We start from the raw sequence: 21,161 nt of genomic DNA on the forward strand, positions 1-21,161 counted from the left end.
TACCATTCTTCATAATCTTTGTCAAAAACCACTTTATTAGGATTGAAGTGATTAAGTCAAGTGCATTTTCCACATCGAGGATAATCACTGCTAAATTTGTAAATTCTACCTTTTTCTTGTATTGTATTTTCATCTAAAAAAGTAACCAGCTAATGGCGTCGATGATTGATCAGGCTCTACGAAAGTCAAATAATCGGTCTGATAATCCTTCCACACTCTCTATAACAGGGTGCAATCTGCAGTAGGTTATTAATCAAAATAAGCACCAATAGATTCGACGTTCGGTCGTGCGTTGTCATGGAGCAGTATCACTCCACCTCTCTTAAGCAATCCAAGCCTAACACTCAAGTCCCGATGCATTTCATCGAGTTGGGCACAGTACTTGTTTGCATTGCTCGTTTCACCATGTTGCAAAGTAATAGTGGATAACTTCGGCTGCAGACCACTGAAGAGTCACCATTATTTTCTTTGGATGAGGGTTCAGTTTTGGCTTTTGTTTTGGTGCCTTACCGATGTCTAGTCATTGTGCTGAGCTGCGACGATTGTCGTACAATATCCACTTTTCATCACATTTCGCTATTCTGTGCGAAGAGGGATACTTTCTGCTACGAGAGAGCTGAGAACTGCACACTCTACTTCACTCAAACCGCCATGTTTAGTTCTGTAAGTTCATGCGGAACCCACTTATCAAGCTCTTGACATTCTCAAGCTGTTAAAAGTAACGGGAAACTATAGAATAATGTAGGCCCTATTTCTCTGCAATATCTTTTACAGATGCATGTATGGGAGATGCCACCATCAAGCGCAGCTCGTCACTATCGATAGATGGTGCTGGATGTCCTCGTGGCTCATCTCGTGCGACCAACATTTTTCGAACCACCACTGTATGGTTCGTTCGTTTACCGTATCAGCGGCAAATACCTTGCAGATGTTTTTGGTTTATTATTATTGTCAACAGCGCTGTCTGGTGGCATCTTGACACATCAAAATCGCAGTTAACTTGACTTCCTTGTCAAATCCGACATTTCATCGGCAACAAGCTAATACATACTTTTGGCAGACCCACCTGACGTGCTCTTTATTCTTCGACGTGTAGGTTCCCAACCGCTTGGCTTGTTTTTCAAGTGGAAGATGGTTGCCTGATAATCGCGTGAACGAAATTCACATCCATAACCGAACCGGGTACTCCTTTCCAGTATGTATTAATCTGACTATGGTCAATTTGATGTCCAACTATGCGAAGGGCTCCGACAGACAAAGTTCTCTTGGATCTGCCAATATACCCCCTCATTCTGTGGCTCACGTATAAAAGTCACCGAAAATGATTTTTGGTCTGCGGCCTTTCGCGTCCAAGACACTCTGTCCAACATGTCTTCGAATTTGGATTCTCCAGCAGCAGTGAAATATGCTCTTCATTGTTTTCAAGAAGGCTTCCAATAGAAACAACGGAGAATGTACCTGGAGTGTTCTACCCAGGGAAGACATTCCAAGAAGACTAATAGTTATTACTGGAACGACATATGACCGCGCAGCCTGCTTGTAGGCGGAACTGAGGTATTTAAAGTTGAGAGTTTTTTTTACCGTGCTTCAGTCTTAACCTCAGGCTGCTTGTTCTCTCACCGAGCCAAATGTGGACATTCCTATACCTCCTCCCTCCCCCCCAAAAGTGGCAACTAAAGTCATGAGGAAGCTAGAAGTCAGCGCCTGTCTGCAATTACCTATACAGATTTCAGATAATGGATCTAGGCCTTGAAGTGTTTTAGGGGATTTAATTCAACACGGTAACGCAATCAATGTGGTCAGCATTACGATCGCCTTTGATAATTACTGAATTGACTCGGGCTCATTTAGAGCTTAGTCGACAGATGCCATATCCGTTATCCAGTCACGATACAAATCTCGCTGCTGTCAGGTGCTGCTGCTGCGATAGGTGCCTATGCCCTGGGAACTTTCATCACGTCGTAGTGCACATACACTTCCTACTTTAGAGTATGTATGGATCGCCTGGAGGTCAATCCTGGACTTTACTAACAGAAGCAATTCTAAATTGAAAGGATAATAGCTAATGACGCATGTAGCGTTGATACTGATTCCGCATGAAAAGAGGAACAATAGTACGATTTCACGTCCATCTGGAAATCCCTGTCTTTGGGAAGACATAATCACTAAAGACAAGAATGGTAGACAAATGACTACGAGTCTTTTCACCGACGGGTCAATTATGGAAGACGGACCGGACTCAGCGGAAAATAATGCTTGGAAGATCAGATCAGTTGACTATAGAAACATTGAAACTACCGCAGACAAAGGAGTTACAATTAAAGGCTTAGATACACCATCAAAGAAACTTTTATACTGTTATTTCTTTATCTTTTCAGACATTTTTTTCGTTACTTTCGTTAAAAAGTCCTAATACATATTAATAGTGTTGGATAAATTTACGTTGCTTGTCCTTGTTTATCTACAATTGTTTTCATTGCTCTTCTATATCCATTCAGGTTGGCGATGAAATTCTGGCTGTTAACCTGGTAGACGTAACACATATGTCACTCGATGATGTCGTTATAATCATGTCAATTCCTCGACGTCTGGTATTAGCAATAAGACAACGACGTGGTAGTCGTGGGGCCAATTCGCCTGGTCCACCACCACTTACACGTCCTGAACAGAAACCACCACCAGTAGTTGTGATTAAAAGAGATATCAGAGAAGAAGACTTAGATGACACGGATCGCATACCACGGTCACGCTCATCTCGTGAAAGGCGAACAGGTAAAGTGTTGATTTGATTCATTTTGACCTGAAGGAGTAGTGGACGTTATTGCTTTCTTCAAATTTTCAGGTGATGGGAGGGAAATGACCGAATCACGATCACGTCTTGGACTCGGCCTAAATAACTATAGCCCGCAGAGTGAACAACTGGATTTATACTACAACAGTCGTCCAAATACAATAAGTGAACCACCAAGCTGGGGTTACAAACCGCCACCTCCACCGTCTGTTATAACTGAACAGCCAAAGAGTCATGCATTCGCTCCCACACATGCCTACTATCAAAATGCAGGGACATTAGAAAGTTTAGCTGAAAAAGTTCATTCCTTTTATCCAACCCCGTCGCGGCGAATGTCGACGGGTACGGGTGTGGGAATAAGTCAACCGCACACACGTTTCCCGCATAGCGGGTCCGAGCAACATTTACCTCGCGTCGACTACAGTTCAGACTATTCCTCATCGTTAGGAAGACATTCATTGCTGAGATCAAGCCTGAAACCGAGTGCGATGACAACAGGGGGAACTCTGGGTCGTTATGGTCGCTACGAGCCTCCTCGGACATCGAAGTATGGAACACCGCCCAGTGGGTCAGCGAGCTTGACGCGAAGAGCACGTCCTACGTTAGACTATTCAAGTGACACTGAAGCTACAATTGGCTCACGTCCTAGCTACTATTATTACAATCGACCTGCAATAAGTAGCATTCCACGTGGTACATCTTCTGTACTTGGTGCTGCAACGGATTTGGCCAAATTCAACTCATTGCCACGAGAGCGGCCGGGGGTGCGTTTAGGCGGAATCCGCCCGAGAATTGGAGAACGTCTTATGGATGACAGTGACGGTAACTTGTCGGCTCCAGAGCTACCGGCTCGAAGGGATCGCGATCTAAGATCACGTTTAACAGCCAGCCCATCGATTTTCACTTCTGATGAATACCGAGCTTGGCTACGACGAGCACCAAGTAGTTCAGCAATCTGTGACCAAATGAGACTGACACGTGATATTTTAAGTCAGCCGCGTAGTCACCGATTTTCGTGTAGTGCTGAAAATATCCATGATGCTCTGAAAAATGTGAGTAGTTTTTCAACTATTTGTAAATTTAAACTAAGTTTGACGGGTATAATTCTCAACATCACTCAGAATACGGCCGAGTGCTATTCTGAAAGGCTTTCTTATTTTTGAAAATGTGCCTTCCATATTACTATTGCTTGAATGGTCAGTATTCAAAATGGGCACCTAATTCTCTATTTTACAGACGGAAAGCATATACAGTAGCCGCACGGGAACATTCACAGGCACCTTAGATCGCCATTTAGCTGGCGCCCCACGAGGTCTTTCCGCATTACCAGTTCGATCATTGTCATCGCAGCATATTTCGGGGCCATCTTCGATACGATCACCGAGCATAAGAAGGATGCGACAACTATTAGAACTTTCCACCGGTCCGGCAAGTCCAGCAAGTATTCTAAGTGGACATCAGAGTCCAGCACCGACACCAAGCGCAACACTTCCACGAACGCACAGACAAATTGATATCAATCCTGCTGAATTTATTAAATATAAATTAGATAAGCCAGTACTAGACGTTGGGGGAATTTCTGGAATGCTTTGGATACATCTGCTGGCTGGTCGAGGGTTGCGGTCGACACCTGAGACAGCAACACAAACAGGCCAAGGACAAATGCGGGATCTGTACTGTGTACTGGAATGTGATCGGGTCCATAAAGCGCGGACAGTAGTTCGATCTGGGGACTTACAGTTCGATTGGGATGAATCGTTCGAGTTGGATTTGGTGTGTAATAAGCAATTAGATGTGTTAGTTTATTCATGGGATCCTCAACATCGTCACAAGCTTTGCTACCGTGGTGCGATTTCATTAGCATCGCTGCTCAGACAATCACCTCTACATCAGTTGGCACTGAAAGTAGAACCTCGCGGAACCATCTACATTCGCCTTCGTCATACTGATCCTGTTACGCTCTACCGACGACGAGGTCTTCCTAGCTTACGTGCAGGTTATCCGCAACTATTCGGAGCCGATCTGGAGACAGTAGTGAACAGAGAGTCGAAAGGGGCACCTGGCAGTGCTCCGGTTCCGGTTGTGTTGAGACGATGCGTTGAAGAAGTAGAGCGACGTGGTTTAGACATTATTGGATTATATAGGCTGTGCGGATCGGCAACGAAGAAGCGCCTTTTGCGTGAAGCCTTCGAAAGGAATAGTCGAGCAGTTGAATTGAGCCCCGAACATGTTCCTGATATTAATGTAATAACTGGGGTATTAAAGGATTATCTCAGGGAACTTCCAGAGCCTCTATTTACTAGATGCCTATTCCAAATGACTGTAGATGCATTAGGTTTGTATTGGCTTCAATAGGTAATGAGATACATCTAACATTCGATTTGCTTTTAGCTGTATGCTTACCCGACGATCCAGAGGGCAACGCAAAATTAATGCTTAGTATTTTAGATTGTCTCCCTAGAGCGAATAGAGTAACTATGCCATACTAAAAGCAACATAGGCTGTAGAATATCTTTAACCATTTCTACGTTCTTTCAGGCCACGTTAGTTTTTCTTCTGGATCATTTATCATTAGTTGTATCGGCTTCAGAACGTAACAAAATGTCGGCGCAGGCTTTAGCTACAGTTATGGGGCCACCATTAATGCTACATTCATCAAATGCTCAACCTGGTTCGGAGATTGACCATGCACAACCAATAGCTGTGCTAAAGTATCTACTACAAATTTGGCCTCAACCGCAATCGTCGACCGGTGTCTCAGGTAACGTCTTCAAATTTATCGTAAACTGCAAGATATAATTCAAACAACCTAGCTAGATAGATTTCAAAAATTATAGTAAAATTAAGAATCCTCGGCGAATTACCAATTTGTTCATTTGTCTGTTCCTAAAAAAGAAGCAGCGGATTATTAATTAACGGTAATAACGGGAGGGCTCTCTTTTTTGCAATACCTCAATACCCTGAGCTGTTCTGTTTTAGGGTTGATTCATTCCATACTTTAATTAGATCCGGTGAATTCCATTCAAAATACACTGAAAATGGAACCGAATGGTATTTGACTATTCACAAGACTAAACGCAGATACTGTCGAAAACACGTTTCAAAACACTATTTCTTTAACATCCTATATGGTTAATACAGAGTCGTATGTAGACAGGTCGTCGCGGCGAGCCAATAGGGCAGCGTGGAAACAAAGCCAGTGCATTGCAAGTGGGCAAACTCCACCAATCCAGTCATCGTATATCACCTTCAATAGCCAGCAATCAATCGCCCGGCCAACTTCATCTCTCAGCCATTCCCAGCAGTCATCAGTATCAATTAGTAGTGGATCAGTTAGCTCAATCGCCTCGAGTCTCGCCACAAGTGGGCCAACAGGTAAGTGGCAGCATGCCTTTTGTAGAAAGGATTTCTAGATCAATATTGATTTTGCAGCCCCATCAATTGGCGGTCTCAGCGGACTCGGGAACGCGCGACCAATCGCCACTGCCCGGCACACCCTCCCCAGACAGTAGTTCAACGTCAACAGGATCTGAGTCAGGATCAGGTAAATCAGAATATGAAATTCTCCTTTTCGAAACCTGGAAATGAATGAAGGATGTTTTGTTCAGAATAATAATTTGGATGCGTACTATATTTTCCAACAATTACTATCTTGCATATCAGCGACTATTACCTGAATGGGGTAATGCTTGAAAGAATATCCTCTTCTCCCATATCAGTATCCTTCTGGTCAGTGTTTGTGTCAAATAGCTGTCGACCGTCGCTTGACACCTTCTTACTAGGGTTCAACTTTGGGAATTAAATGTATTTCTTACATCTAAGGTCACTACCATTGTTGGTACTATCTTTTCCGAAAATTGGGTTTTAGGCCTAGTTAGTATAAATTTCAGGACGTCAATAGTTGATTTGACCTCATGGAGACCACCCTATGGGTCTGGTGTAACTACCTGGAGCTATCAACTTATTAATAACTAGCTGATCTTGCGAACTATGCTCCGCCTTAGAGGCAAAAACTAAGCAGATTTTCGATTTTATTAAGTAAATTTTTTTATTTATCAAGTATTTCAATGATTTGTTAATAGGTGGCACTCTTTTTATTATCAGACGCAAGAACAAACAATGCAGATGGTCTTCCGATCCATGAACATGCCGTATATAATTGACCATGTGGAAAACATTGATTTTCCAGATTCAGACCGCAAACTTTCAAGGATTGACCTTGTGATTTGTTAATGGTCATGGCGAATGCAAAACGGATCAGAAATTGAAGCCTTTTAAACTCAAACGGCATATCGGTTGGGATCATCGGGATCCTCGGAATGAGAACTTCCTTACCTTCGAATTTCCCTTTGAGTATCGTCGCGTAAATCACATTGTTCATCAATTTACTTACCACCAAACGCGTACCATTGCCAAGTTTTGGTGGGTTTATGTTTCGAAGCATGATTACTACGGAGTCAAACTTTAGGCCTAAATGGTGCGGTGGCAAGCCAGGCCCATCCAAGGAGTTTAAAAATTCAATTGGTGGCTTCATCTTCGTTTGTTACACAGCCAACTGGTTTGAATAAATGCATTGTTCCAATGATATCATTCTGAATGTAGTTTAGGTCATCTACATCTTTATTCTTAGCCACTAAAATTGTTCGCTAACTCAACGATTCATTATTTTTCTAGTTAGTTATGATGTTGAGGAATACTTTGTTAATAGTTCGTCTTTCGATGAGACAATGTTACAGAAATTCTGAAGAAATTAAGTCAATCCGCTCGATTCGTCGACAGGTACTCGACCAGTACCGATAGTCAGCAATTGCTCAGAGAAATCTTCAGGAGATGTGTCATTGAGCAATGCAACCCTCATGTTTGTTGTTAGTTGAAGTTTCTTCACATAGCGCCATAGATTCGATGATTTGAGGCAAGCGTTTATTTCGTCGGCAGCCGTTGATCTTGGAATTACTGGCAGTGTTTGGCGGAAATCGCCAGACAGTAAAATCATTGCGCCTCCATTGCGCGTAGATGATATTATGATTTTCGATGCTGATAAAACTTTGGCCATTGCGGAGTTTTTTGAAATATTACATGTTGGTTCTTCAATAGTTTGAAGATTTAACGGCAATTTTAATGCTGAATGAGCCGTACGGCATCCTTCTAACAATGTGGCTGCTATTCCAGAAGAAGCAACTGCAAGCGCAATGTTGGATCTCGCACGAACAGTGGCTAAAACTACTGATATGACGAATGTCTTACCAGTTCCACTAGGAGCATCCAGGAAATATAAACCACCATTTCCATTATCAATTACCTTCATTAATGTATCACAAACTTCCTTTTCTTGGGGATTCAACAGTAGTACATTCGTTTGAACTACTAAATCTAATTCCTGGTGATCATATTCACGTTCCCGTTCCAATTGTCGATAAAATGCGTCATTAATTTCACGATTTGGCGGTGGCATTCCTAACCTGACTAATAAACTACCGCACATAAAGTAGCCCATGTCTTCGATCAAGAGTAGCCCGATTATGTATCTCTTAATTCATCTCAAGATCGGGATTTCTGGAACTGTCACGTATTTGATGTCAAATATCTTCTGACATATTATCCTTGTATTTATGCCACAGATTAGATGAGTCCGATGGAAATAATGTGGAAATGATGATAGCCAATAATTTGCGTATCTGACTTGGAGATGCAGAGATAATGGCTTCAACGATTGTCGTATCCCAATGGGTATCGTTTTCTAGTAAATTGAGTTTTTCACTTGTAGGACGACATGTTGGCAATATTGTACCATTAACAGTCCGTAGTGGCTCAAATGACGTTGGCCCACGTACATTTGCCAGCAACAACCGCACATAGAAGCATTCATCATTCTTTGGATGAACTGTAACGCACATCCGGATAACCAGGAACCGTATCGCCTTCCTTCCGTCGTTGAAAATTCTCCGATGAAGCATTCCAAGTGTAATAACATGGCACCTCCCAGTAAAGCAAAGTTCGTGCAAATGGATCGCTTTCGCAGATCGCAAAGAAACTGGTCAATGTTGTCGCTGGTGGTGTTTCAGCACGTTGAACAACATTCGAAGCCGTGAAATATATTCGTTGACCATTCTCCAGATGCACCGCCAAATGCACAACAATAGGATGACGTTCGTGAATAGGGAATGCGAATATACGCCAAATCGCTTCATTGCAATTTACATAACGACCAACTTGATAACGCGCAATTTCATCGTTCGTATTGGAGGATTGGATACCAAAAACCGCCATATCGCTGTCTCTCATGACATATTTGCAAATGTATTTTAAGAACTTTAATGAATTGCAATACTCAACGTTGCAATGTGTCTTGATCGTTTTGGAAATAAGTGTCGAATATGGAACAATCCAACTGTTGTCGACAACGAAATCCATTCTTTTCACTTTTGTTGTGACAGTTCGATCGTTATCACCGGGTGATCGACGGCGATACAGTAGATAACCATCGTTGCCAGTGACGGTCTCCGCCGTTAATTTCCATGGTTATCGTTTGGAACACTTGCCGTCGATCCTATCGAAACGCTGCTCGATTCAAATCAGCACTTGATAAATCTTTTTTTGCGCGTCGAAAATTATCTACTTGTTGATCTCTGTTATTCGCTCGACGATTTCGCATTACCAACCGAGCCGTTTCACGGGCTGCCTCGCTTTGCTGTTTTGAAGTCGAGCCATACTAACGGGGTGCCTTTCTGGGCAATTCCTTGTGCTTCTTCAGTCACTTCATTTGCAATGTTTCGTATCCTTCTTGCATTACGGCTTTGTCGGGAAAGATCCGATCGTCTTGGTCCCGGCATTGTTAATAATGATTTAAAGAAAATACAGATTACTGATGATCATATATTTCTGACAAAATTTATATTATCAAATTTTCTACTTAACCATAGACAAAATTACGTTTAGCTGTCAATTGCGTTTTGTTATTCCATGTCAGATGCGTCTTTGTTATATCATGTTTTATAGGGATTTCACGGAAACGCGGTCGAGCGAGATAAAAAGTATCCTATGTCCGCCTTCTGGTTCTAAGCTACTCTAAGCTCTCCACCAATTTTCGGCCAGATCGGTTCAGCCGTTCTTGAGTTATAAATAGTGTAACTAACACGACTTTCTTTTATATATATAGATTAATTATAACTTAGCTCTACGATTTTCTCTAGAGTACCTAATAAACATTTGGGTTCATAGGACGATGGCTAGTTTAGAACTCAATTTTAGATACCAGCATTATCTTCTACCGCATCTATAAGGCAGAAGGTATTCATTCTGATATGTATGTACCAAGTCACTGTGCAGATGTATACAGTTTACTCTTCACAGATCATCTCCAACATTCCAGATTGTTACACACTTAACCCTGTTTTACGATATGTAGACTATCTGAGGCCGCCTTCTAGCCCAAAGAACAGATTTATTACACAGTTTATCTTCAGAAATTCTCGAGTGCTCTGGCACCCACAGTTTTGTTCATTGAACCGAGTTTAGCAGCATTCGTTTCTTTTTTGATTTAATGCCGATATAGTGTCGTATACCTCCGCTTAGAATCTAATTGTTTTATTTTCGAAGGGATCTTCCCCGCGAGATATTTCTAAAACATCCCTGACTCCGAAATAATACCCCTAGATTCATTACCCACAGTTTCAAAGGACTACCTACTACTACCTACTACTACCTTGGAAGTTTTGGCAGGATTCCTTTTACATTGTTTTTTTTCGGTCGTTCGCTCAGATCTATAAAAGTAGTCGTTTTTTCTGTAACCATTGACGATATATCCTTTTGTGATTCATTCCGTATGTAAGAAGCTTCTTTCGTGGGGGTGCTTGGCAAACATGGCTCTTCTAGACAGTATTGCAGAGATTTTGTTCAAATTTTTTTTTTATGTTAGCCTTACACCTTTTTAAGGTTTTGTGTAAAACAAAACCTGTGTAAAACAAAACCTGTGTAAAACAAAACCTCATTAAAATCGATTTAATCTCTGTCTGTCTGTCACACCCAATTTACTCAGAAACGGCTGAACCACTTGTCACGAAATTTGGTGAGAAGGCGTGGTTTGTGAATCCCTCCCCCAACATTCGAAAGGGGGGTGTTATTTTTTTTCACAGAATATGGTCATGTGTAGTATCAAATGAAAGGGCTCGATTAGTACTTTATATATTGAGTGAAATATAGAGGAGAGAAGGTTTGGGCCCCAAAAAGTAAAACAGGTCTCGTTCTCAGAACCTATCCAAACGAAAGATCTGAAAGAAATTCACAGTGATGCATCTATACCAAATTTAAGCCTAAAAATATTTGTTCCGATATTTGCTCAAATAAAGTTAATAATAGTACATTATCATATTTTAGAAATTTACCTTAAAATCCCCCCTAAGTTCATCCTAGAAGTTCAAAATTGAACGTAGGCCACAACATAGGATATAAATCTAGAAAGTTCGAAAGTAATCCAACTATTTCTAACAAAGTTATTGAAAGTCAAATTCACGGAAAACTATTGTCCTCTAAGACGTGTATGAAGCCATCATCGTGTTCATCGGGGACGTTTTAGTTTTCCCTTTTATTGGTTTTTTTAGTTATTTTCATATCAGTATGAGTTACTTGAAACAGACATGTCTATGTATATGTATGTGCTAATTAATTACTTTTCTAATATGATTTGCTGCCTTGCATTCGTTGCTCTATTTCTCCAAACTAATGCCTGAAAGCCGAAACACAACAGCGGAATGGCTGCGTTCGTGCAGAGTGAGAGAGTTGTCAAATGAAATTCATTACACGGACTTATGTCAAGCAATACACAACAAGTCCGATGCGTAATGAGGCATGCAAAAAAGTTCGGAAAATTGAACTATGCGATGAGTGACAGATAATAGTTTGGCACCTCACGCCATTTGCAATATGATGACTCTTTTCGTTCTCGCCTGTTACTTTTGAATGTAATTAATTTGAATGAATTTGTTTTGAAAATTGCGGTGTGCTAATTATTGATGCCACTTGCATTAGTCCCGTCGCTTCCATTCATACAAACTGAATTTAAGCCGGATATATGTATGTGCACCCTTAGTGACATTGATTGTATGATTTTCATAACATGAAATATAGGAAGATGCATACACTAATTGCATAAACTGGAAGATTATATGTAATGCCGTGATTTTGTGGGCAGACAATCGACCTGCATGCATATTTTATGTTATGAAAATCATTCAATTAAATGCCACTAAGAGTGCACATACATACCTCTGGCTTAAATTCAATTTTTACGAATGGAAGCAATGGGACTAATGCAAGGGACATTAATAATTAGTACTTGCTACGCAAATAGTGCCTTCCGCAGTTCTCAAAATAAATCCATTCAAATTAATTACATTCAAAATGGCAACCGAAAACCAAAAGCGCTGCCAAATGGCTCATTTTCTGGTTGAGCGTCGAAGTACTTAACCATTGGTTTCTCCTTTTAGTCAAGACTTTTCTGGTATATATAGCGTCCGGATAGCTCAAGTAGTTAGATACCAGTCGACTCAGCTGTGAATGAGTACCTGAGTCAAATCAGAGTAATAATCTCGGCCGAGCGCAATGCTGACCACATTGCCCCCTACAGTGTACCGTTATGGTCTTGAACGAACACACTTCAAGGCCCTGATCCAATATGGATTGTAACGCCTACGATTATTATTATTACTCTCTGGTACGCCCAGTCTTAGCGCACCGTAGTATGACGCATTTCAGAGGTCCGGCCTTAAGATGGGTCCCGCTGACGGCGTAATCTTCATCTTCCTCTGGACGTCTACCGTCCCATAGAGTAGGGAGCGGTCTCTCAAATAATTTTTAAATATTCACAAGAGGCTGCTGGACGCGTGGAATTAATTTTTAATTTTTCGGTATCGAAGGCGAAATGAAGCGTTACGAGGGGAACTACGCATCGTGATCAATGCTGGGTACCTCAGCTCGATGAAAAGCATTCACGATCTTGATGACAGCATCCACTCTAAATCTCCCTGCTTGTAGATAATTCCCCGACAGGACGTTTCGTTTCGGCGAGTCTACTCGTCATGGACATTCTCACTCGTTTGCACGAGCTTTGCCACCTACGAAAAGTAAATATGCGTCTTTTCAAGTGAGCATTAAATGCGCGGTAGGGTTGATGGTGAACCAAGATTTTTCATATGTCCGCGGCATACCTTTTAGCTTCAGGACCTCCGTATTTTTCATAGAAAAGATTGCTTCCTTCGCCTCTTTCATAGTGAAAAGTGTGGAACCTCCGATACCTTCCACAAACATCATCATCATCAACGACGCAACAACCGGTATCCATCTTAGGCAGGGTCTCCCTCGTCTTCTTTTTCTACCATAGATATTGCCCTTATAGACTTTCCGGGTGGGATCATTCTCATCCATACGGATTAAGTGACCCGCCCACCGTAACCTATTGAGCCGGAACCGTCCATCCTCATGTAATAATAATAATAATCGTTGGCGCAACAATCCATGTTGGATCGGGGCCTTGAAGTGTGTTAGATCACTTCATTCAAGACCGTAACGGTACACTACAGTACGCTGTAGGAGGCAATGTGGTCAGCATTGCGCTCGCCCGAGATTATTACCCTGATTTGACTCAGGTACTCATTCACAGCTGAGTCGACCGGTATCCGACGTCAAGTCACGATACAAATCCCACTTCTGGATTTTTTCGCTGCGCTCCTACATCCTCTCGACATTAGGACGCCGGGTCGGATTGTTCCGTAAATAGATCCGTATCCACAACCTACATTGTTCTGGAACTTGTATGTGCGTGAATTTCTCTCCGCCCACCTTCCTCATCGCGCTCTTCGATTTTTTTGTAAACGACGTATATTTCGTGTGAAATGACAAGCACAAACTCGAGACGTAAACACAAAACTTTGGCCATAAAAGATAAATGGGACATCATTAAGAGGAGCGACTACGATTTAAAGATGCCGTGATATCGGAAGAGCAACAGTTTATGACATTTTAGAAAAAAAAGGACAAAATCGGAAAAATTGTGGGAAAACCTAGGAATAGAAAAACCCTGAAAACAACTGAGTTCCCTGACGGTGAAGATTCCTTTTACATCTGCTTCAAACAGCAAAGAAGCAGATACGCTCCGATTTCAGGTGACCTGTTGAAAAATCAAGCCAAATTTTTTTTATCAGAATATGACAGAAAAAACTGGCAATTTTCTGCAAAGACGTTCGTGAGCCAAAAGAAAAAAAAATTTTGGTAGAAAACTTCCGAAGGAACGCCTCACACTCTTAGTCTATACGAATGAATCTGGGACTCATAAATTAAAATTACTTGTTGTGGTTAAATCCAAAAAGAACCGTGCCTTCAAAAATGTAAATATTAAGACGCCATCGCTCCATGTAAGGCAGGGTCTGCCTCCTCACCTTTTTCTACCCTTATAGACTTTCCAGGCTGGATTATCCTCAACCGTATGGTCAAAGGGTAGTGTAGGTCCCAGGGCGAAACGTGCAGTGGTACCCACGATGGAGCATAAAACCTGGGAAATGCCTGCTGAACCAACACTAACAGCTCTACTACCAAACTGTATCTCCACCTCCACGTGGTGACAGCTGGGAGCTCTTTCTTAACGAAAAGCTGTAGACAGAGAAGGATGAAGTCGAGTCTCCCGCGCCTAACAACTGGACTTCCAGGTTGGAGGTTGGGTAGGGTTGACAACCCTACACGGGAAACAACTTGTTATGAAGCCCGAACAGGAGCCTCGGAATGGACGATTTGCCCATTTTCTTATGGAACGTGCGTTCTCTGCACAGAGATGGAGCTGCCAATCAGCTAGCCGATACCCTGTCCCAATATAGGGCTGATGTAACAGCGTTGCAGGAGATGCGTTGGACAGGGACCGGTTTCCTCCAGAAGAGTCACTACACCATATATTATAATGGCCATCCAGTAAACCATGTGCTCGTAGTAGGTTTCATAGTCGCCAAAAATTGAAACCTACTGTTATCGGCTTTGAAAACATAAGTGAATGGCTATGAACTCTGCGTTCTGAGATAAATTGAGGAATATAAGTCTCATTGACGTTCGCCCCTACAGAGGAGACTGTAGAGTCGGAGAAGGAGTAGAACGAACCCTCGAAGCCTATCCCAGATATGATATGAATATCATTTTAACAGCCAAGTAGGGAAGGAGCCCGTATTCAGGCGATACGTTGGCTCCCATAGCTTACACGAAAATACAAATGATAACGGACTGCGGATTATTCAATTAGCAGTGCCATACGAAATGGTTGTTCGAAGTACCTGGTTGGCGCGGAAAGCGGTCCGCAAATATACGTGGGCCTCTCCAGACGGGACCACATTCAACCACATTGACCACGTGCTGATCGAACGCCGCCACCTCTCAACCTTGATGAATGTCAGAAAATTTAGGGGGGGGGGGGCAAAATAGACTCGGATCACTATCTTGTTGGCATGGTGCTCCGAGCCCGAATAACAACACCACGCAGAATTTCCTCTGACAATAAGTGAGAGTTAACACTGAAGCCATCCACAACACTTCCCTCCGTAACACTTATACGAGGGAAATGGATGCAGCATCAACAAATGATCTTCACAATCACCTGAAGAACGTTATCATAAATGCGCCACAAACATGCTTGGCCCCAGGCGCAAAAAGAGTCTGAACGGCTGGTTCGACGATGAATGTAAGCTAACAACGGAACAGAAAAATGTCGCATACCGTGTAATGTTGCATTCTCAAAGAACACGGGCACGCACAGAGATTTATCACGAACTCCGGCGAGTGGAGAACCGACTTTACAGACGGAAAAAGGAAGACTGAGAGAACAAACAGGTCTATGAACTCCAAAAGTACAGGGAGCAACCGCACCAGGCGCGGAAGTGTTACCAACAAGTCAGCAGGATGAAGCCTTATACACCTCGATTTTCATTCTGCCGAGACAGAATGGGCATATTGGCTTAAAAATCATTAGTCGCCAGGGGACGATGGAATTACAGCCGAATTGGTTAAATATGGAGGTGACCAATTACACCAAGTGGTCCATCAACTGATGCTGATGCGAGGGGTACGATCCTCTTTAAGTCCACCCAACTACTGGCCTATGCTGACGATATCGACATCATGGGAAGAACCACCCGAGACGTACAAACTGCCTTCATCCAGATTGAGCAGACGGAGAGATAGGAGACTATAACTTCGAGACCGTTGAGAATTTCTCCTAACTAGGGTCGAAAATCATAACCGATAACGGTTATGACGATGAAATCAACGCACGGTTGTTGGCTGCCAACAGAGCACATCTCAGCTTACAAAAACCGTTCGAAACGTCTTACCATAGGGTCAAAGCTCTTACTGTACAAGACAATGATCTTGCCAGTCCTCACGTATTCCTCGGAGATTTGAGTTCTTAGCAAGAAAAATTGCGAACTCTTGGCCGCGTTCGAGAGAGGAATCCTTCGAAGAATTTTTAGCCCCCTACATGATGATGACGATTCCGTAGTCTACATAACGGCGAAATCTATGAGCGATGCCGTTAGATTGTCGCCGGCCAAGAGGTTACGGTGGGCGGGTCACCTAATCCGTATGGATGAGGATGATCCCACCCGGAAAGTCTATAAGGGCAATATCTATGGTAGAAAAAGAAGACGAGGCAGACCCTGCCCGAGATGGAGCGGTGGCGTAGGTCAGGACGCCAGACAGCTTTTAGGGATATTGAATTGCTGGGTCTCGGCGCAACACCAGGATGTCTGGGATTCCCTATTAAGGAAGGCCTATACCGGGTACCGGTTGTTGCGCCGTTGATGATGATGATACGGAATAAGTGACCCGTCCACCACTACGGAAATGTCCATCCTCATGCAGAGGACCAAAACTTGTTCGGAGGATTCTTCTCTCGAACGCAGCCAAGGGTTCGTAATTTTTCTTGCAAAGAATCCAGGTCTACGAGGAATACATAACGTACTGTACAGTAAGAGCTATTTAAAACTTCCAGCTCCGTTCTCGCCACCATTATTAGAAATTGTCCTGCCATTGAAGTTAAAGTTAGAATCCACATGTTTTGAAAGTAGGGGATTTGGATTTGGACTGTACTGCAATTGAGATGGAAGATACTTTTAAATCACTGCGCCTAGAGCGCTGTGATGAAGACAAAATTGCATATGCTATTCTACGACTTAGACAAACAAAAAACTGTTCAAACTTCTTGATCATGAGTTTTTCGAATGGTAGAACACACGATTTAAGGATTCCTGATTCTTTTAAGAAACAACGGGTGTTCAGGTCGAAACATGGAATGACGATATTATTGACCAAAGTTAAATTCATGGACTAGCTGCGATTCCCAGGACTATCAATTGAAGATTCGCATAGACTAAGCAAAACTATTAATCAGTGCGCACAATTATTGCCGTACAGAATCTTATCTTCCATAGCCATAAGCTTGGCTTGCAAAAGGTGGTAAAAGGCAATCTAAACTAAATGATTTTTTCATTTCCTAATCTTTGTAACTTACTTATATATAGAAATTCTTCGAAAAAATATAAATAATAATTAAACTTATGTGAAATTCATTTGAAATGTGAGATCACGGACTTTACTTTCGTCGTTATTAAAAACGCTTGAGAAATTAGAAATTATAAGAAATTACAATTGACCAAAACTCGCTTGTGAACATTCGCAAAAATTACATTGAAATATTGTCCTGAAGGTACTTAACTTGGTGACTTTACTCTTCAAACTACAGCGACCAAATCGTGACTGGATCTGACGATATTCTTTCTTTTCTCCAGGTACTGATACAGTTAAACGCGGTGCATCGCCAGCCATTAGTATTACGTCAACGTCAAATCTAAAACTTCAGGAGTCGACTAGCTCATATTCATTTAAACAATATGATTCAGCCGATATCGTGAACAAATCGAAAGAGAGCCTCCTCGAGAAGGCAAGAAATGGTGGAAGCAGCATCGGTAGTTATGGACCAACTATCACGTTAGATACTTTTCCATCCGTTAGAAGTGTTCTACCCCTAACTAGTGAATCAGCATCAGTAACAATAGCATCTGGATCGACTGCAGTGACCACATCATCTCCATCACCGTTATCAATTCGCTCATCCAATGGAAGTGGCTCACCGTCCCTATCCCAATCGCATTCATTTTCTACGTACTCATCGAGGACAACAGCAGCCACTAGTGAATCGAGATCCCCACAAACAGTGACGTCTGCGGCAAGTACCGCGGCAGCCACGACCGCATCAGCAGCAGCACATTCATCACTCTATTCGTCAGCAGCTTCACCAGCATCAGCGCGAGATTATCTCTCACAACTACGAGGAAACAATAATAAGAATAATTATAGCGACAGCAGCATAAGGAATCATCTAGGTAAACAATTGCAACCATCATATTCGTCGGCGCTATCGCCATCTTCATCCCCGTCAGCGACCGCAGCAACCACCACGCCAACCATTCGTACAGCAGAACCTACTAGCCATACATATAGGAGTCAGTTAAGTAGTAGCCCATCCTCCTCTTTAGGTACCTACCAATTTCCCTCGAGCAGTGTGAAGACTACCTACGGTGAATTGACCACATCTTATGGTGGATCAGCGGCAGCCACTACATCCTCTGCGTCGCCGAGTTCGCCAACGGCTTCAACATCCACTTCGTCAACCTCCGACGCCTCAGCTCCGTTATCCGATTATAGGGGGTCTTCGCCGTCTAGACAAATAACTAATACAAATAACACTATACCTACAAGCGTAGCTAGAAACCTATTATTATATCAATCAGACTCAAGCTATTGTATAAAGAATCAGCAGCAATTGCAGCAGGATCAATCCGAGAAAACCAATAATTTTGCAAGTTCAGGTCATTTGATTGAGCGCCAGGCGGGGCCAACCCCCTCCTCTTCGACGTACTCGAATGTAGGGTTTAACGGTTCGCAATTGACTAGTACAAGTATGAATATTTACGGCACATTGCCGAAGACATCGTACGGTAGTAGTAGCATTTCGGCGACACTGGCCGGTGTCGGTGCAGCTGCATCCTATTCGCATGCATCCTACTCGGATGCCCAGCAATCAGGCTCAACGGCAACAGGTACAGGTATGACAGGTAATGGTAATGGCACTAGCAGCATTAGTAGTTACGATTTGTACAGTAATACTAGGCAACAACAACAGTTTGGTACGTCGGGTAACGGGTACCACACGTTAGGTTCGTACAGAGTGCAGTATTCGTCGACAAATCCTTTCTTACCGAGTTTTGACCCACCAACGGGCGGTGATGTCACATCGCCCGTAACATCTTACAATTTAGATACGAAAGATAACGACAAATTTGATTTAAAGTAATTTTTTGATAAATATTACTGCAAAAGGATAAAATGAATATGGACACAATGAAAAACTCCAAAAATATTCTAAAATAATAAAATAACAAATAACAATGAAAAAAGCAAGGTTGAGTTGCTTGAAGCCACTCTTTGTGGGCTTGTAATGGAGAATATGCTGTTGTCGCTTGCTTTTCAGTGACATGAACGGTTCTTTTGGGGGAAAAGTTCCTGCAACACCTTTTTCTCTTTTTTTTTCTTTTTCTTTTCATTCACCATCTTCAATCCCTTCTGATTTCCAGATAGTGTGAATTCAGAAATTTTCATAGTAAAGTAAAGAAGTAAGGCGAGGACGTCGTTTCCTATTTTACTATTTTCGCAGTTTGTCCAGGAGCTAAGATAGTCACGCTCGTTATATTCTTTGGCTTTTCAGCTTCTTTCAAATTCTGCTTATTCACTGGGTTTGGCTACTTTGGTCACCCATTCGTTTCAAACTTGTTCATGGCTAGAAAGAAACTTCTATACAACGAAGATTTTATACTAACTACATTAATGGGCATTTCGTAGAAGGATCCGAGAACCAGAAGAATTCATTGATTTCCGTCTGCCACTTGTCGTACTAACATAATTTATGAAATGTATATGCATGTTCGGTTGCGCCACCGTTGTTGCAATCTTCGACGCGTATCTCAAGCGTTCACTCAATTATCTAAACGAAAGGAAATTTCAAACGTAGACACAATCGTTTTAAATGATGTTCAGAATGTGATGAAATAAATGCGCTTCCTCTGATAGAAAAAACGAAGCAGCATCAGAGTTCTTACGATATCCGTTATGCTCTGGCCTGGTGGGGGGTGCGAAAAAAGGATGACTTCTTTCAAACGGGGAGTTATTTTGGCGGCCCGGAATGGCGACTTTAAGATTAATCAGAAACATAGTTTCATAATAGAGATGGGCTCCATTCAGTCTGGGTCCGGATATTCTCTCTACGGCCTTGCTCATATATCAATATTTCGAGAAGGAATGCAAAGGGTGTTGATCCATCTGTTCGATGCCGAATTTTTGGGAATAAAGGACATACTGTCAAGAAGTGGGCCAAACATTCAAAACTTTGATAAATGTTAACTGGGACCGAAAAAAAGTTAATTTGATCGCTACCTTTTAAGAGTTCCAAGTAAATCCTGCAGGAACCTTTGCAAAAATGTATAGTTCGCGGATTAGACAAGTGAAGTCATGATATCCGCTGGATTATGAAGCTTTGTGTCTGCTATGGTTTGATATGTAACAGCTACGCTCCTCCTTTTATGTTAGCAGCGCTCGAAAATATGTCTCAGTTGTTTACTTTCTTATGCTCATCATTGCTGATGCTTAAAGGAAGCGTAGCTCGTTGTTAGGTTGTGCGCATTTGGACATGCAATTGGCCAGCGAAAAGGATATGAATAAGTATTGAAAATTCGGGTTTGCTTAAGTCTGCTGGTTGACATTTCTTAGCGCTGTTCAGGATCATAGCATGCCTTAGCAATTTTATGAAAATCACTTCCACATCGCTCCCTGTGCAATCTTAGGAAACCTAAAAACCTAACATATAGGAAACCGTCAGGTTGTTTGGCGAGAATTAGAATCTAGCAAACTTTCATAGAGGTGTGGTTAAATCAGGTAGAAACAGAGAGAGTTCTTTCGACAGAACAAAACGCCATTCATATGATTCATATTCATCATCATCATCATCAACGGCGCAACAGCCGGTATCCGGTCTTGGCCTGCCTTAATAAGGAACTATAAACATCCCGGTTTTGCGCCGAGGTCTACCAATTCGATATCTCAGGCAGAGTCTGCCTCATATTCTTTTTCTTTCATAGATATTGCCCTTATAGACTTTTCGGGCTGGATCATCCTTATCCATACGGATTAGGTGACCCGCCCACCGTAACCTATTGAGCCGGATTTTATCCACAACCTGGCGGTCATGATATTACTCATAGATTTCGTTGTTATGTAGGCTACGGAATCGTCC

The 21,161-nt window shown here is 42.2% G+C and overlaps 1 protein-coding gene across 4 annotated transcripts in view; it reads left to right on the forward strand.

The window, feature by feature from the left end:
- Positions 1 to 20,948, forward strand: part of LOC119652917 (rho GTPase-activating protein 100F) — a 120,590-nt gene extending 99,642 nt beyond the window's left edge. For 3 of the 4 annotated variants that reach the window (XM_038057300.1, XM_038057299.1, XM_038057302.1), the window contains 8 exons: positions 2,499 to 2,772; positions 2,843 to 3,843; positions 4,028 to 5,126; positions 5,183 to 5,262; positions 5,330 to 5,552; positions 5,949 to 6,166; positions 6,224 to 6,335; positions 17,605 to 20,948. In XM_038057300.1, the coding sequence (XP_037913228.1) occupies positions 2,499 to 2,772; positions 2,843 to 3,843; positions 4,028 to 5,126; positions 5,183 to 5,262; positions 5,330 to 5,552; positions 5,949 to 6,166; positions 6,224 to 6,335; positions 17,605 to 19,169 (4,572 nt within the window). In that variant the 3' untranslated portion in view covers positions 19,170 to 20,948. Of the gene's footprint in view, positions 1 to 2,498; positions 2,773 to 2,842; positions 3,844 to 4,027; positions 5,127 to 5,182; positions 5,263 to 5,329; positions 5,553 to 5,944; positions 6,167 to 6,223; positions 6,336 to 17,604 lie in introns of all 4 variants that reach the window. The other variant, XM_038057303.1, reaches the window with a different exon arrangement.
- The last annotated feature ends 213 nt before the right edge of the window (positions 20,949 to 21,161 follow it).

The sequence above is a fragment of the Hermetia illucens genome, chromosome 3, assembly GCF_905115235.1.
Source record: "Hermetia illucens chromosome 3, iHerIll2.2.curated.20191125, whole genome shotgun sequence".
Taxonomy (NCBI): Eukaryota; Metazoa; Arthropoda; class Insecta; order Diptera; family Stratiomyidae; genus Hermetia; species Hermetia illucens.